Below are 19179 nucleotides of genomic sequence, written 5' to 3' on the forward strand. Positions count from 1 at the left end.
TGAAACCCTTTGATACAAGTTTTCTTTCTGCCTACGTAACAGCGATATAGACCACTGAGTCAGTAACAGTTTTACTCTAAATTAAATAAAACTTAGAAGTCATGATCTACAACCAAATCAGTGTTGTGAAGAAACTTCAGTTGACGAAATTTCTTCTTAAAACAAACGTAAGAAGGAAAATTAGTAAGCACTCTATAGCAAAAACTAATTCAGCTGTGTGTGTGTGTGTGTGTGTGAGAGAGAGAGAGAGAGAGACAAAAGATACGAACGTATATATTGCACAATACAAGCTCTTGTCGGAAACGTATGTTGAGTTAGTTCGATGCGTTCTTAATTATTTCATAAAGAATGGGAACATTTTATTTCTTATTACCTTTATTTCGCTAAACAGATGTGCAAGGAAACTGTCAATTCTTGAAAGGAGAGTAACACTTCAGATACCTGGACACTATTTTCAGCTTAGAAAAAAATAAACGTTAGACATTTACATTGTCGAAAATATCTTACTAGTTTTATTCACTGATTGATACCAATTGTCAAGATAGCTTGGTATTTGTTACACTTTTCATTTACTAACCCAGGAACGACTTGCCAATAATGTATTTGGAGTAAACGCACCCAGTAAAACATAGCAAAAAATCCATTTAGATGAGAAATATAATTAGAAGGAATCCATGTTTGAGTTTATTGTCGATACTGAAGATAGTATGGTTCTTCATTTCGTGATAGTGAAGGAAAAATATTAACGAACTACAACATTACACAAAAGGAACGTAAAAAATGAAATGCTTCACAAAACTGGTTATTGTCAGATGTACATATTCATTCCATATACACTTTTCTAAGACGGTTCAAATGACGTTGTGTTTCCATCTGTAAATATTTATTCCTCCAGCACCTTTGTAATACAGTTCTCCTTACGTATTGTTTCCAGCTGTAAAAGAAAGCAAATAAAATTACGATAATTACATATAATTCATTTAACCTATTTTTGGAGTCAAACTTTTTTCAAGTTCCATGTCCGGGCGTATGAACGATTTCAAGGTTTGGTCAGAAATGATAAGACAAACTTCAGTACAGACCTAGCCTAGAGATGAAAAGTTGCATTCAATGCACGAAACTTTGAGCTGGGTTACCTCGATTAACCCGTGTTCTCAATTCGTTTCTTGACATCAGTGTGTACATGTTCCTAAACTTTTACCTTTAGGGTTCTTTCGATCAATAATTAACTAATAATAACTAATGGATGCACTATTTAGATATCGATTTGTTAAGTGGCTACATTAGGGCTGTCCGTTTCATGTTCCATATGTATGATGGTTATTTTTCTTTAAAGCCTTTTTTCTTGCAACATAGCTGAGAAGAATCAGTTGAAACTAATATCATTTCGAGGAATCGCTCGTTATTTTTTATATTAAATAAAATCAAGGCTTTGGTGATTTGTTTCATGATATCATTATCAAAGTTGTCATGTATACCAGTGACTCCAGTCTAGTGAAACAGCTGACAGTAATGGGATTATGGGTCTTGAAACTTACAAGTCTGCATATGGACTAGCATACGCACGCAAAAGGATTTCAAAATTTGCGGGTGAAATGGACTTTAAATTTGAAATATGAACTAACAAATAACATGCAGCGATAAACGTATCCGTCAAATATCTAACTGAAAGACACGCGGTCATAGAATCCTAACCAATGTGGGAGATTATGGATATTCTTTCACTATTTTAATGTCATTCTGTTAATAAAAATGAATGGAAAGGGTTTTTAAAATCGTAATATGAAAATTACATTATTGCTAAATAATTTTGTATACAAAATACTAAATACTATTACATTTCGGAGGATGCTTTTCATTTATGTACTTACGGATGTATGTAGAAGAAACAAATGTCAGTTGAGCATAAAATCGTCTTTATTATATCTTTATTCTTAGCAAAAATTAAAATATCTCATCTTTTTAACCTAAGTTCCAATTTCGTGAATACGATGTCTCGAAACAACAGGACAGAGATAAACTTTATATGAAAGTTCACCAAGTATCTGCTAAAAATTAGCGTGTTCCTGATAAAAGAAAACAAAAGCTACCTGGTACTGAGAGAGAGAGAGAGAGAGAGAGAGAGAGAGAGCGTGTGCAAATATAAGTTTGGTTCTAACTGATTGTTTCCTCATTGTTCGAATTACGCTACTGGATTAGCCTGGTTTGACAACCGTAGCGTTGTCATGGGCAACACTTTACTCCTCCAGCTGCGCTAAATAACCAACTTGTGATGCTGTGCGGTAACACACCAAACCAAACGAAATTTAATATGTAAAATATATAAATATATTGAATGGTGCCGTGTGTATTAAAGAGATTAAAACATATAATTTAAACCTCTATTATTTATTTTTGTCCATAGGTATCGTTTTCCTAGACTTAAAGTCTGAGGTCCAAAACCAGCCAATCGCCAGTAAATGGCATATAGCATGTACTACATTTAATTTATGACTGACTGGTTGAATAAGTTGAACCCAGTTTCCTAACCGTACAATACTTTCTTATTATATCGCTGCCCACGTGAGAGAGAGAGTCCTGTATTAGACAAAGTACAATACAAAAACACATATTGTTCAACTGATGTACTCTGTGTGTGTGTGTGTGTGTGTGTGAGAGAGAGAGAGAGAGAGAGAGAGAGAGAGATTTCTTTTTAACAAGCTTTAACTAAATAGCCTCCTTTATAGCTTATCAACGGTGACAAGTATTCAGTTTGTTGTTAAGCCTCGCCCATCAATCCCTGTACCAGGTAATTTCCACTACGTACAGTCAATCAGATTATGATAAGGAGAGCGTTTTTGTTTCGACCACAGTCAGATTATGACTGGATATCCTCCAGAGGTAACCCGTTCTCTCTTATGAAGGGACTACTGCCTTTAATTAGAAAACCCCTCGTTTGACAGCTAATTTATTTTTGTTACCGGTCACTTCTTTTCTCCAATTCTTCAATAAATTTGATGTAACTTCATTGTCCTTTCTTCTCATTATCTCTAAAACATTAAAGTACTTTGAAATGTAAAGATAATATTTTTTCAGAGTTTTAGCGGCAAAAAATATTAAAGCTTTCAGCTCAAGTTTGTCCCAGTTTTCTGCTGCTCCATTTGGCAGCATTCTCTGGAAAGGATAATTGCCAATTATAGTAATTAGCACATACTACTGTATTATTTCCATTAGTACAACCACTGATAATTGCAATGCCAGTAGCGGGTAAAGGAAAGTAACATTTCCATTGGTCATAATGTTATCACGTGATCAAAATGAATTGCACTTATTTCTGTATGAACTGTAAGGAGAACTCCTTTTCGAAGAATACTCCATTCTGTAAATAGATTCACGAGTACAGCATTGATAAGCACTGCCAGTGAAGGCAGACACGAAATAAGCATTAAAGGAAAAAACATTCTTACAATTTAAAAAATAAATTTAAATAAATGTGGCTTAGATTACTTGAAGAACTGGTGACCTTATTACGATCAAACAGGACAATCCCAAGTGCTATAAATAGCTACGTAACAGAAAACCCCAGACATGTATTACTACGCTCAGTTAAGGTTTCTGTCTTTTAATGATGCAAACAAAATAACATAACGAATAACTGAAATTTCAATTATAACAGTTTAACGTTGGTTTTTTTCTGAGTTTATCGTGGTATAATCTGTCAGTTGCCGACCCACACAGCTTTCATAACGGCCTTCTGGTATTATTTGCTGCGTGAGTCGGCAACTGACACTTCATACCACGATCAACTCAGAAAAAAACGAAGTCAAACTCTTAATTATGTGTAATGCGCGTACAGCACCTAATAACGTCACAAGTGATGTCAAAACGTCATGCAAAGTGAATGTATTTCAATGTCATTTACTTCACCAGCCTGTGGTTTGGTCAAAACAATCAGTATTTTTATCATGCGATAAATAAAACCACATATTGGTGCAGTATTTATGAAACTCGTCGAATAATTTCAGTCTTCTGCTAGCTAAGTTTCACAGAGATAGAAATTATTCGACTATTTTCAAAAAAGTCATTTAAAATTAGCTTTCTTGAACGATATTCTGTCGATTTTATTTACTTGCCATAAAGAAATATATTCTGGATTATGTTCGATAAAGAAAATTGTTTCATTACTTTAAATATAATTATGTAGTCGAAAGTACGAAAATAAACGAGATTTCACGTTGTCACTGTGCCTCTACTGGTTTTAATTTTTATGTTAAAATATGCATGAGTGAAAGATATTTAATTGATTAAATGCGATACATAAAACCACAGTTAAATTTGGAATCCAGTCAAGACGCCCATTGTCTCTATCCCGGAGTAACAATAATGGATGAATCTCGTACGTTTTGGATTTTAGTCAGCTAAATTATCGGCTTAGAAAGGAATCAAACACTTTTATTATCGAATATGTCACAGCGTATGTTTTTGATGCAACTAAAACCTATTTAAAACTGTAACGTTTCTACGCATGCATGGAAAGGCTGAATCTGAGACTGTTTGAGCTCTTTGAATTTCTATGATGAATATTTATTTTTTTGAAAGTATGCTTTGATTTTGTTGTGACGTTCTTACCTTTATTCATGCATATAGCCTTGGTGGAAATAAAAATTCTTCATTATACAAAAGGCACTGCGAATTTAATATTCTTTCTCTAAATATTTTATAACATCGACGTCATAGGAAAAAGTAATCGGGGATGGGATGGAGTGGGGGCTTCTTTGTAGGTTGCTGTTACACACAAACACACACAAACGGCAACACAATCCGCTTGGTTAAAATAATGACGTTTCACTTGTCAGCTGTAAATTAAGACACTGAAATCGGAGAAATCAAAGAATAATGACAGTACAGGAAAGAACTTCTCAACTGTTATCCGCTTTTTCATGATCTATTTGAATACAAATAGGTGGATCAGCTGGAGGTAATTTATTTACCAACGGAAATAAACGAATAAAGCAATTAGATTTCGCGTTAAAATCTGTTCTTTGCATTCAGACGTAATTATCAAGCTTATTCTTCATGTTTTATTTGATAGCTTGGTATCGTATCTAGCAAATGAAATAGAGAAATATATCACAAACATTGTGAAGCATGTATCATTAAAGAATTAACAGATCAGAGTAAGCATAACACTGATATACGTGTATGCCATTTTACTTTTATAAACTCTAATACCGTTAAGAACAGTAGTCATTTTCAGGAATGGGAGTTCTTCCTGAAATAAGAAGAATTTCAGATATTTTTGTAAGGCGAGATCGAAAATATTTTTGATTATTTTTATTTTTAAAAATCACGTAGGAACATCCTGCAATAAATCACATTTGAATGATTTATTCATTTTTCGTATAACGTAAAACATCTACTGGTGAATTACTCCGCCTGTTTATCAGGGACGTCATTTCAACTTTTTTTTGTTGGAGGGGGGACAAAACTTGATTGGGGGGTGGGGTGCAAAACTTGACGGGCTTGTTAATTTTCGTATAAAGGCTACATCAATTTTACAGCACATGCAAACTCGGGAAGGTGGGTAAAAAAATGCCTCCCCCCAACCCCCTGCCCCCCCCCCCCCGTGACGTCCCTGCTGTTTACTGGATGTATTTTATTGATATTGTTTCTGGTGAGCTGTAATGCAAACTCATAATTGTAATTTTCAGTCAAGAAAATAAAGAAACCTGAAACTTACTCCAATGTCCTAGATGATGGAAACATGCAACAGTAGTCCTCGTAAGTGGACGTTTTGACTGGTAGTCAAATAATTGATATATTATGGACTAAAATGAACATTTAGATAATGTCATACGCGTAATTTTAGATGATGATGATACAGTGACGACACTTGAGATGTTTAAGATTGCAGATGAAACTGGAGTAACTTCATGGCTTGCCATAGCGCATTCCCATTCTATTTTTTATATATCCCCCTCTTCCCCTCGAAAGCAGATGCCCCGTCCAGACCGTGATCCAGTGGTCGTAGCTCACAATTCGTTATATGTATTTATGCACCTTCCTCCTAGAAATAAATACACACTGTTTGCTTTAAAAATATCCCCAAAAATGCAACTAGAATTGCAATTAGTGTATATTTGACAGTTTACTCACTTCTTGAGACCCCAGGGGTGGGGTGCAAAATTTAAACCTCTCGCATATTTTATGACCAGCACATGTACAAAGTTAGGTAAATTTCTTCTCTGCAGTTTAGGACAATACACTGTCGCAGACAAACAGACGAACAGACGGACAGGCAATGTGTACCATAATGACTCCCCTGTAAAGCGTTGAGATGCAAAGTATGTATGAATTTGCTTTGCCTTTTGATATCTAACATCAAGACACATAAATATACCAAGGCGCGGGAATATAGCTATAAAGAACTACATTTTGAGTTGTTTTTGTTTCTCAAGGATAGTTACTGTGTGATTTAAAAGAATCTACAATAAAATAATTATATTACCTGAGTTATATGAGCAATGTCACGTGACTAGGATCTAAAATACCATAATTAAACGCAAGACTATTCAGCTGAGAACAGTTAATATGGTTAATTCTTTTAATGTTTGTACGCTCATGTAAACGGAAAATTATTAAACAACTATTTTGAAAGTCAACCCATTAATTCAAGTTAAAGTTGAACTAACACAATGCCTTTAAATATTTCTCGTTTTGGAGCAAATTTCTAGTATGTTCTTGGAGACTGTAGCTCATGCTACGATACTTTGAAGATGACTTTGACGTTATACTAGTACATTCTTTGAAGCAGTGGTACATGCTGTGAAACGTTGTAGATGATTTCGACGTTTTACTTATTAACTTGTTTGAGGTAGTGGTACGTGATATGAAAAGTGATCAATGATTTAGACTTTTACCAGCATGATATTTGAAGAACTGTGGTACAAAACTTGGTATAAGATTTCGACGTTAAGATTTCGACGTCCTGCTAGTACGTTCTTTGAGAGCTCGGTTCATGCAACGAAACTTGCAAGACGATTTTGACGTTATGCTAATAAATTCTTTGGTCAATCCTAAAAATTGGGTGGATGGTTTGACGAAAACATATGTGCGAGGACATAATTGTTATTCTCATCACTACGATTTATAGATAATATTCCTTCTATTGTCATGGAATTAGATATCTGTACATCCATTAAACACAAGAAATGTACCAAATATTGTGCCATTTTGTTTTCCGTTTCACCTCTTTCAAAGCATTTTACTGCAAATTTTAGTAATCTATACGAGGATTTGTGTGTGTGTGTGTGTGTGCTTGCACCAAAATATTTAATTTTTGACTGTTTTCGATATATGAAAAAATTCATGTCAATAGAAAGTTGAGTGATGAACAGATTTTGGGATTTGCAAGCACTTTGTATTTTGTGCCAGTGCCTTCGTATCTTCAAATGCAGAAATGTTACAGAGAAACAAAATTAAAAATTACCATAATTGCGTTTTCCTTTTTGTCTGGCTCACAATAAACAATTTTAAGGTGAAAAGTGTACGCTGATGCGCATAAGCCTATAAGTGTGTTATAAAACTGGTATCAGTAACACTAACTTGCCAACTCAAAATGCGTTGAACTCATTATTACTTTTTAGTTCTAATTATTAAATTTGAGACACTTATTTTACGATACAGTACCTAGAGGACCATTTTTGAATTTCAATGCTACCAGATCTGCTGTTGATTTATTCTTTCCTTAAAAACAGATTAGTTAAAAGTCAACATTTTTACAGAATCTCAAGCCCTCTTTCCACTCATTAGACGCTATGTGTTTGCCAGATGGTGCAAAGCCTCAAGCGTACTTTACGCCTTAGAAAATCAAATTAGAAGATACGGTTCTCTTGCTGTCACTTCTATGTTCTACTATGTTAATGATCAAAAGGCAATATAATTATCCAAGACTTAGTTATACTAGAAACGACATCGCTTCCGGTCAAAGTCTTTTGCATGAAATTGATAACGATATTATAAACTTTCTTGTTTGCTAGATAAAGAGAGCAAAACATACAATGTATACTCTACATACATACTTTGACAAGTGCTTTAAACAAACTGTCTATATTATACAGAGGTAAAAGCCTTAAGAAACAAAAGATTATCTTGCCGACTATTCTCAGTGTTTCTTCCAAAGTCGTCATCACAAGTCCTTATATCACTTGAATACAAACTGATCTACGGTGCTCTAAATAATGGTGCATAACTTACCTCAAATGATCTTAGAGTTAAACATTAGCCGATGTACATATGTGAACATGAAACAGTAGGAAGAAGTGCGCATACATGCAGCCTAGCTCACTGATATGCATAACCCAGTTGTTAAACTAAATCATTTCAAATCTATAAGTAGAAATTATGCTAATTGTCCCTCGCGTTCAATTATTAACTTTTTGATCTTAAGTGACAGGATAACAATCTTGTTCTTGCAGATCATAGGACATCAATGACAGTTTTACTGCAATAAGTAAAATTTTACTGGAGCAGCATTAGCGGAGCTGCTAAAACTGATATTCCGCACTCCTCGCGGCTCATAAGTTTTCAGAACATAAAGCTGAAGTAAGATCTTTTTTTTATATCCCTGTTTAACATAAACCTTAAACGTTCTTTCCGCGCATTAGTACGCAAGCACAATGTCTGGATCTTACCTTATATATCTTGTCACATATTGAAATCATATCACAAATAAGGAGAAAAGAACCAGACTGTATATGGCGGCTCATATGCTCTCCGTTGTGATGGTATCCATATATTGTGACATCTACCACGTGTTAACATCGTCAGCCTAATGCTTAGTCGCAACAAGTAGAAAGAATTCCTGACTTTAATCCTTCTGCGTATTTGGAAAAATCTTCATATTCTGCACTAAAACTATTTTCGAGACAAGGGTGCATCAAATGCAATTAAAATTTTTTATTTATCTCACGTAAGGAAATGTGTTGAAACCGTGACTGCCCCTCTCCTTTCCCGTCAGTTTCGGTGCGTAGCCTGCTTTTTAGGGCTAATCTATTCAAAAGTTTCAGCAGGTATGTCGAGCTTACTGGCATCCTCGCGGATTCCTTACACAGATAGATTCTCTCCGTAAGGGACCTTTTGGTGTCAGTCCAGCCCATATCTTAGTGTAAGGTCGAGGTGTGTTCTTTCTATTTCTAAAATAATTTTCCACTCCACTACCATAGCATACGCCCTTTTATAGAATAACTTGTATATTCCAACTTTTGACATCTTTGTTTTCATAACTGACAGATCTGCCGCAGTTGCAACCACAAACTTTCTTCTGTTTTTAGGACGTTTACTCTACTGATATTGTCGAAATATTTATATTATGTTGTAAAACCATAGTTATGTATGGTTCTAAATGTCATTCGCTTTTAGGACCAATTCATGCAGTTGCCATCGTCAAAGACCATTCTGTCCTTCTTTGTATTTTGTATTTTGTAATCTCATAAGTTTGACTATACTTCTGCTATGAATGATCTGGTATGTGAAAATTCTGTCTTCCACTCTATCTCAATTCCTTCTAAACATTTGCTTAGCAGAAAAGTATGCATCCTCCCCTCCTCCAATATTAATTATGGGACCCCTCTCAACCAAACTTCGTTTATTTGATATGAATTGTGGGCCCCCACTGAACCTGTTGGGGTTGCTTGGGCGGTTGCTACGCAGATGCTTCTAGGTTATTTATGCCATGAAGTATATCCCCGTCTATGTACATTTCTCACTTCTTCATCTATTCAAATATAATACTATACTGTAGGATCAGTGCTGACACTCTCTCTCTCTCTCTATCTCTCTCTCTCTCTCTATCTCTCTCTCTCTGTAGAATCTTTTAACATAATAGTGTGCTTGTAAGAGCACATTACATAAACATTGTTCAGTGCGGTTATCATGGTGTGAAGCTTTCTCGTGGTGGCATTTAATTAAAAAATTTACAACGTTGTAGCAGTGAAATTATTATACACAAGGGCGGTAACTCATGGTGTCATCCCCATCCAACTTACCTTGCAAAATGTTCAGTTCTGCACTAACACCATTGTAGAGCAGTGGAGTCACTAGGGTTGGTGTCGCCCAGTGCGGTAACTCATGGTGTCATCCCCATGGACCCCCTCCCGTAACAGACCATACATAATCTTTAGTAATGTCATTTTGGTGTCACCCCTCTGATGGTGTCACCCAGTGCGGTCCGCACCCCCACACCCCTTAGAGACACCACTGTTGTAGAGAAAAGTTCGCAGCAGATGCGATCTAAATTGAATATGATGCAATTATCAAAGCGTATGGTTTTCTTAGGATGGACTGTTATGAAGATTTACAGCGTGCTATCAGTAGTATCATTCTAATGCACTGTGAGGATCATTCGAATATTTCCAACGAGCAAATCACCAATAACCTCCTCAAATAATATCAAATTCCGAACACACACTGAAGTTGTTTTGCTGTAACCAGCATAAACTTTAATCCTATGTGGCACTACGTCACCAGGACAGTCACGACGTCAAGATTACTTCAAAATATGACAGAGTTTGTAAAATCACCATATTACTGTTAAGTCGTGTCCGGATGCAAACAAGAAAGGTCATGTTTTGCCTTCGTATATTGCGCCGGCAGATTAGAGTATATGTTGTTTTGTTCTACTGTTAACTCGCAACAAATTGCGTTGTCCCAGATGTGCCGGCGCGTTATGCAACAGCCGATCTGATTCTTTAATGTTTTGTCTGACTTTTGCTAAGGTATCGACGTTATTTACCAACATAACGTTGAAACATATATTGTAGATTCATTTTTCATTTTACTGTTTTGGTTATAAAGACTCTACGGTAAAACATTAAAACATTAATTGTTATTTTGGATTTCACTTATTGGTATACTTGATTATCTGGCATTCTTCGTTTCTTTAAATACTTTACTTTCTAGTACACAGTAGTGATACACTACAATACTTCAGGAAATAGAGATAAATTTTACGCCTTCATACGAAGAAAGGTAGTAGAAACTTCAAAGTTAGATTTTGTTATTGCCGTGTTTATAGCTTACATAAAATAACTTCCGTTATTATCGGCTAACGTTTAGTACTTTCATTTTTGCTACAATATAAGATGATTGTACATGAGATTTATTTTGCGTTGCTTCCAGAACCTTCACTTGTAAATCTAGTCTATGTGGTATGTGGAACTCGACACTGTAATGTAGTGTTTATAACTTGTAATGAGGTACTGGTAAGCATCTCTACTAAAAACCAAACTGTTAGAAAGTCAGGGCATTTCAAGCAAGAATTGTTTTGATTGTGTGTTTGACAACTTGTGAGAACTATTCAGGTTTCTATGTCTGATAGGCTCTTGATATTACACATTCATTGAGGCAAGCTTACATAGATGTTCAAAGGAAGCATGTTTAATTCGAGAAAGAAAAACTCGTTTTAATAAAATAGATACAAGATTTAAAAACAAACTGCAAAATTAAAAGAGAGTTTCTAAAAAAGATGGTTTAAGTAGCGCTACTAATAACTGTTATGTATAATTAAGTTACATTGTTTGTTAGTAAGTTTGTTTTAAAAATTTGTATATTTCATTACATACTATTGTAACGTAACATTGTATGTTGCACTTTACCTTGTCCAAAACTGAGTTAAATTTTGTTTAACCCGAATTGACATTTTTCTGTAAACAACTAATACAAAGCTAAAGTTTTACCTATGTGTATGGGTTTAAAATCAGAATTATTATTAATAGAAGTAAATATGTTTATTTGGTTCTAGGTCTAGTGTTTTAAATTTCCTTAGTGTATTTGACATAGTCCAGGTTCGGTTTCTAATAATAACTAATAGTTTTATTTTGTAAACATCAGGATAATTTTAGAAGGTTATTTTCCATTAGGCAATATTATTCTTTAGTAAATGATAATTGTGACCTGTGGTGAAGTAGAGAACTATATAATCTTGTAATTGAGAGGACTTTGCAGTCGTTCTTTAAGATCTAGCACTTTCAAGTTGTATTATATCTTGTGTCCAGTTGGGTTGAAATTTATTTCTTCAAATTATTGAATTCAAGTGATTATTTTCTCTGTAAATGAAAAAGTACTCTGATAAAAGTCATGGATAGAGACATTCACTGGAAGTTATAGTGAATTCAAATCTGGTATTATATTATTGTGATTTAACAAAAGACTGTTGGTACATCAACACTCTAGGAGCTAACAAGACACATCATAATCTTCAGCTTTAGATTTATTTTGGAATTTTTTAAATTACATTTTTACTTTTTATTCTAGGAAAACAAATTACTTCTTGAAATTTGCAAAGCTTGTTGCTTTTCAATCTTTTCTTTTACTTATTGTAAGAGCATAGCATAACACAACCTCCCCCCCAAACCCCCCCCCCCCCAGCAATGAAGCATTAGAATCAAAACAAGGAAAGCTCTAAAAATGAACAAAAGATAGTTACGGCGATTAACAAATACAGAGATTTCAAATGTTTGATTTGATTAGACTACATATTATTTTGTTGACGAAGTACAGTAATTTAAAAATTTCAATTGATATGTACCACTCGGTCATTACGATAAAAATTATGACGAGAAAGCAGTCTCTTTCTTAAATATTCAATGTGGCACATGCAAATCTGACTACAAATATATGTATCTCTCTCTCTCTCTCTCAAGAGTTGATTTACGAAGCAAATTAAATAGCAATCTTAGTGTGATGAAATTATACACTATTTTACAAAATGTTTAGCACATTATTAAATGATTTAGAAATTTACGATTCTATGGTAAATGTTTACAAGGTTCAGATTATCCGAAAGTTTTCATGGTTTTAATCCATAAATTCATAAATTCATAAAATGTTAAACTTAAAGATTGTCCGTAAGATTTTTTTTAACCGTAAATGGGCTTTTAATGTGACATAATATCTAGTAATTTGGTCATAACCTCAACCATTTAAAATGTTAGAGAATTTTATTCTAGCGATTGTAGATACAAACATGTTTAATTTTATTGTTGACAAATCAATGGTGGTTTCTTCCACAAGCAAAAATGACCTTATTGTGACTACAACTATTTATGATACGCGTGTTAATTGTTGATCATGGATGTAGGTATGTGATTAATTTTACATGTCTTTGGGATTGGTATGTATAGTGTTAATTACACTTGAATACTGATTGTGTGATGGTTTGATCTGTTTTAGCTTTACTATAATATCTTTCATTTAAAGATATAATCAAATGTCCTATTATTTAGTTTCTTTCATACTTTTTATGTTTGAAGAGAGAGCAATAAAGCCCTTTCTGTTTGGTTAGAATACGAAAGAGGGAAACCATTTGCTTGACTTTTCTGAGCTCGATGGACTAAAGTTTGTTCGCGGTTGACATATTGTCAGATCAGAGCTGAACCTTCCACCAATCTAGACATTTTCGTATTTCGTCGCATTGTTTGTAAAATTTTATGAAATGTCAAAATTGTCACAACATTTATTTAAGCGATCTCATTAAGTTTAACGATCTCGTACCATCTCATTCTATTTTCCATTAAATAAAACCACCAGTTATACGATATTTACAAAAATATGATTATAATTCTTTCTAATATCGGTTCACGTGTGAATCTATGTTTTGTTATTTCCTATGTAGAATTAAATAATTGTTTGACCGTTCTGTTTATATGACTATCAAACATATTGTGCATTATTATGCATGCGTTTAATCAATTTATACGAACTTCTCTCCCTAGTTTCACACCGCTACAGCCCTAATAAGGTATATCTCGTTGTGTCCAAATCTGATGGTTCCAATTTCCTGTTCGCATCTATATAAGGATTCTCTAATATCCAGCGTGAGTTTGCCATAGCTAGTGATAGTGGTATAAGAAAAACTCTATGTAGTGTATGGCGAACAGCTACATTGCGGTGTACCGTAATATATTGATGCATACTGACGCAGTTAAAAATGCAGTATTAATACTTTAGCATTTTCAATGCATTCGATCACTCTGTTTTATGAGATTTTGAATTACGTAACCAAATAGCAATCATTAAACTGTACTGGATATAGGACGTCGTTTTTTTAAAGTGAAACGTCGACAACAAAAGGTTTTAGTTGTTGATGACGTTACGTAAAAATTGTGCGTTTGTAGAGTCATGGTCAGTGTATTCATCGTAGTCAAATAATCTTGCATGGATGTTAGTACCGTGCTTGTCAACAACAATAACGGGTGACGTTGAGGTTGCCTTAGTCAGACGCTTATCCAGATGACACTGACTTTTTCCCTGATGTATCGCTTTGCTTGGCAGGTGGGTGTCCTATGTGCCAGTGTGCTATTATATCGTGTTCAGTATAGTCTTTCGTAATACTATTTGTTTTAGAAATAGCAAACTCTAGGGATATAGTGGCAAAAAAATGTAAAATCAGTCATCATCTAAATTAGAATTAGAATAAGAGACAAAATTGTTTTCTTCTAATAACAATAATATTTGTCCATGTGACTTATTCCAAAAAATCCCACATAACTAGAAATTATGTGGTTATATACGGTATCAAAGAAGATATATCCTTCATCTCGTTGTCGAAAGGGATTTTCATATTTGAATCAAAAGGAAAGAATAACTTGGAAAGAGGCACCTATTTTAACGATCAATACGTGTCTTAAATGTTGTCATTTTGGTACTCTCGAGATTATGTGAATAATATGTCTAACATTTAAAACAAATATCTATATTTCGAATTTAATAAATTTCTCAAGACATGATTGTTGTTTGCATTTACAAATTGGCTATCAGCAAGTATTCGAAAATACAATTTAATTTATTTTGTTACACGTAATTATTGTACTCATTATTAGATCCTTTATAATATCCTTGATCTTATATTCTGATGAAGCAGATATTTCTTGACATACAATTTCTAAATAATTAAATAAGCCGTTCGTTTTAACAGAAATATTTTTAGCTCTTAATATTACATTCTTACAAATCTTTTGCCTACATTAGAATTAATACATATTATAAATGATATACCATCCCAAAATCCTTAGGCTTGTTAAAAATGTCCATATTGTTTTGCACATTAGATGCATGTTTCATAATATATCACATTATATGCTTGGTATAATCTATTGTGATTTTATGTCTAAAAGAAGGCGGATAAAGCACGTTTGATACAAAGGCAATTACGATCATGCAGACTTAGTTCGAGAAAAGACCCATAAATCCTTGGTGATATTTATACATATATGGTTTATCTGAGGACTTTTCATTGTAAACAATTGAAAAAGAATTGCTTGAAAATGTGTTTTTTTTGGCACAAATTCCAAATAAAAAAATAACAGAAAGTCTACACAAAGTGATTTTAATTTACTACAAATATGGAAATGATTTCAACTAAAATTATTTGATGACTGGATTAAATGAATTGACTAATGATTGGATTAATGATTGGTTTGATATTGTTATGATACAGGCAAAGAGAGTAAACACTACCTACAACTATTTAAAGGTACTTACTTTTGAAGGTATTATAAAATGTAAAGCTGCTTTGTATTTTTCTAGGATTTAATAGCAAATACAAACGAAATACGTTATAACTAAATATTGTATAACCCAATTAATTCAATTAAGTGAACTTTCGTCTATAGTTGATTATTATTCCGATTACGTACAAAACATAAATTGGTATTGTCTTATTTTATATTATTATTCAGCAATCAAGTTTCCATTATCAGTAAATATGAGCGCGTCTGCCTCTGTATGTATGCTTATTTATGTGTTACTCACACCTAAATTGGCAATGTTATTTTTAGTGATGTAAATTGTCCATGTTATGAGAAATGTTATTATGAGAAATGTTATGTATATAGAATGAATATGATAAAATTGACAATTGACATCATTAACAAAATACAAGTTTGATATTTGTTTCATGTTTTATGTTCTATTTCAGCAATTGGCTATTACAGGACGATGTTCAAAATGTTTTGAAAAATTGTTTAGAATCCTCTTTGCCGTATACGAATTCATGTGTATATTCAACATATTGCGATAACTCGTATTAAATTATTATGTTAAGATCTAGTTGCATGAGTAGGTTGAAAAGATATTATTTTTATTATTATTATTATTATTATTATTATTATTATTATTATTGTTGTTGTTGTCGTTGTTTTTGTTGTTATTCAATCCATTCGCTTTAAGCTTAATTATGTAATGCGGACTTCTTTAAATGGTACGTTGTGGAAAGCATGCCCTCTTTCACCAATGCTTTCAATAATCCCGATTGTGCTTCCCATTTTTGGTGATCTTATTTTGTTTTTAATTTTAAAATATGTTTATCCAGGTCGTATAGAGTAATGTATTATATTATATTTAAAGCTATATGCAATTTCTTGGTGTATTTTAATAGTTGTTTGGGTGACATGTGTCTATTTCATCCAAAATGAGTTGTTATAATGATATGGCCAGAATTGACATTTCAACACATGGACTTAAGTACGTTATCTAGAAGCAACTCATGCATAGAAAAGGTTCATTAATACACATATACATGCATACAAATACAAACTTATTCAGCTTGATGTTTTGATTTGGTACGATGAAGGAAACAGGTACGATTCGACTGGTTCTGGAAAAGTCACTTGTACTCAAAATATTAGTTAATTCATTCAATTGCAACTATTTCCAGAAAATACTATTTAAACTGTATTGATTTTTATCCATGGTGTATCCATGTTGTATCCATGGTGTATCCATGTTGTATCCATGGTGTATCCATTTTGTATCCATGGTGTATCCATGTTGGCGCTTACTGTAAGCAACATAGTCTTGGTGTATCTAAACTGGATTTCATAAAAATATTCGAAAATGACGGCAATCTATAAGAAACTTTCAACCAAACATCTGATAAATGTTGATCTTTGTGTTTTGTAATTTAAAAGCCTATGTTCTGCTAAGTCAACAACGACGTTGTTTTGAAATTGATTATGCATGAATCTAACCTGGCGCATATAGACTTATGCAAATTATATGTGGATAAACACGAAAAACATCCAGGAGAATTTTCGATAGGATCTGATAAATAATCGATTTAACGTTTTTAGGTCTATGGTTGCAAGTATTTACCTACATCGAAGTAAACAAAATTATCGATTCTTGTATTTCTGTAGTCACGAAATGATATTTCTAATTTGTATTGTTATCTTGAATGCCATAGTATTATTAATGTCTCATTAGTATGATTGATCATAATTGCTACTTTTGCTTTTGAAAACATTAAGAAAGGTATTTATGTGATTTAAATTACAAAACACAAAGATCAACATTTATCTTTTATTAAAGTACGCATGAGAGGTTTGACACACATGCTGGCCTAAGTTTTCCAGTACTCCTTTTGTCCAAGCATACATTATGATTTATGTTATTGGTCATACTTCACAATTTTAACCCATGACTGATCCATACGTACATGAAGATAGACGTGTATACATCAAACAGGAATGCTTTATTTTTACCCAAAGTCACGGTAAATGTTATAACTTTAAAAGCACAGAGCACTGTGATCGTATCAGGCAATGATTATTATCCATACCTGAAACAAAGAAGCATCGATCGCCATATTTGCAGAAGAGATATAACCACATTTTGATTCCCATTTCATCAATGCAGGCAAATTACATGATGACAACATGGTCTAAGGTAATACGAAATCGACGGAAATGTAGTTGATTAAAGCTGAACTTTCATTAAATCTGCAATAACAAATATATCAATGTGAAAGAAGGAAAATTTACCTGAGCAAGTTGTATGTTGAGCAATCCTATTCGTTCTTCTAACCTTTGACATGGATTAAAATCATCGCTGCGCTTTCCCCATCCGGGCACTCGCTTTCCCCATCCAGGTCGCCTTTTGTCCAGAATGTAGTCTTGTTCACTTCGTTTGCCCCAGCCTGGTCGTCGCTTGTCCATTTCATCCTCTAAACCATCTTCACCATAGAGCGTTCCACTTTCTCTTTTTCCCCATCCAGGCTTTCTTTTCATGAGGTCAAACTCAGATCTTTTGCCCCAACCAGGTTTCCTTTTGTCAATTTCGGAAAATTCGTCATCAAAGTTTCGTTTTCCCCAACCAGGCTTTCGTTTCATAACATCGCCAAAGACAGATTGAGATTCGTCTTCGAAACTATTAAGTTTATCTGAATTTAGCAAAGAATTTACGTTTTCGTAATCCGATCTCACATCTCTCTTTCCCCAACCAGGGACTCTTTTAGCTATTGTGTGTTCTCTTGATTCTTCGCATTTAATTGTCAAGCATAATATACAAACACTAAAAGCGAAATAAACTATACTGACGGCAGACCTCATTGTTAATGTAACAGTAAAACCTGAGTGGAAAGTCTTGCTGCGACTGTGAAATAAAGCAATATTGAAACCTTGCTTTTATATATGAGTCGAATTTTGCAGGTACGGATATTAAATTATATGTCGTGACGTAGATATCATGTGATGTCTTTTATTTCAAACTCCCAGGGATCTGGTGTGCTTAATATTACTTCTATGCTAATCGCCAGCTACGTCAAAACATATCACGACAGGGCGACACTTGATCATCTCGTAAAATCCTCTCTATTATTTAATGAGATACCTCATTCCCTCACCAATTAGAAAAGCAAATTATCTCAGTAAGCACTAATTGGATAAAATTGCTTGACTTCACCATACGGTAGTTCAGCGGTGTCTGATTCTAGAATGTCTCACCCAACATAATGATTTTTGAAACAATTATGTAGTTGCTAATAATTTTTTGCAGAAAATAATGGATCGTGGCACCATCTACAAGCTTGTCCATGTAATTGTCCCGGTAGTTAATGTCGTAGGCTGGAATCGAATGCTAATTATAAAGAAATTTAAGCATAAGGAGGGGTAGGCAGAGTTCGTAGCCAGAGAAACGCGTAATGATAATTTATACTTTACATTCTTAGCTTTATCGTGTTTAACAGAGGGAAAAAGGAGGCGGTAGTGGTAGTTCAGTAGAATTTGCCCACTTCTTTTCGTTGTGCATTTGTTACCAGGAGCAGAAATGACATATCTGAAAGTGATCAGGTCTCATTAAGGAACCAAAGAGTAATGTGATAGACATCGATCGGGCTCTCTGACTTTTTGTAAGAAATAAACTATG

General features: G+C 33.8%; 1 protein-coding gene across 1 annotated transcript; it reads right to left on the reverse strand.

The window, feature by feature from the left end:
* Positions 1–357: 357 nt before the first annotated feature.
* Positions 358–18384, reverse strand: LOC149772710 (uncharacterized). Its single transcript, XM_089947460.1, has 2 exons — positions 17799–18384; positions 358–934 (listed from the first exon to the last, which is right to left on the reverse strand). Exons 1-2 carry the CDS (start codon positions 18363–18365, stop codon positions 884–886), a joined length of 618 nt encoding a protein of 205 aa, XP_089803586.1. The 5' UTR covers positions 18366–18384; the 3' UTR covers positions 358–883.
* Between the last annotated feature and the right edge of the window lie 795 nt (positions 18385–19179).

This window comes from Sinohyriopsis cumingii, unplaced genomic scaffold (genome assembly GCF_028554795.1).
Source record: "Sinohyriopsis cumingii isolate HCF-2022 unplaced genomic scaffold, ASM2855479v2 utg001237l, whole genome shotgun sequence".
NCBI lineage: Eukaryota > Metazoa > Mollusca > Bivalvia > Unionida > Unionidae > Sinohyriopsis > Sinohyriopsis cumingii.

Excerpts from the sequence above, each read along its gene's own strand:
- LOC149772710 (XM_089947460.1), bottom strand. The coding sequence starts at position 18,365 with ATGAGGTCTGCCGTCAGTATAGTTTATTTCGCTTTTAGTGTTTGTATA. Across the intron at positions 935-17,798 it reads TCAACATACAACTTGCTCAG|CTGGAAACAATACGTAAGGA; the intron begins GTAAATTTTCCT and ends TTTCTTTTACAG.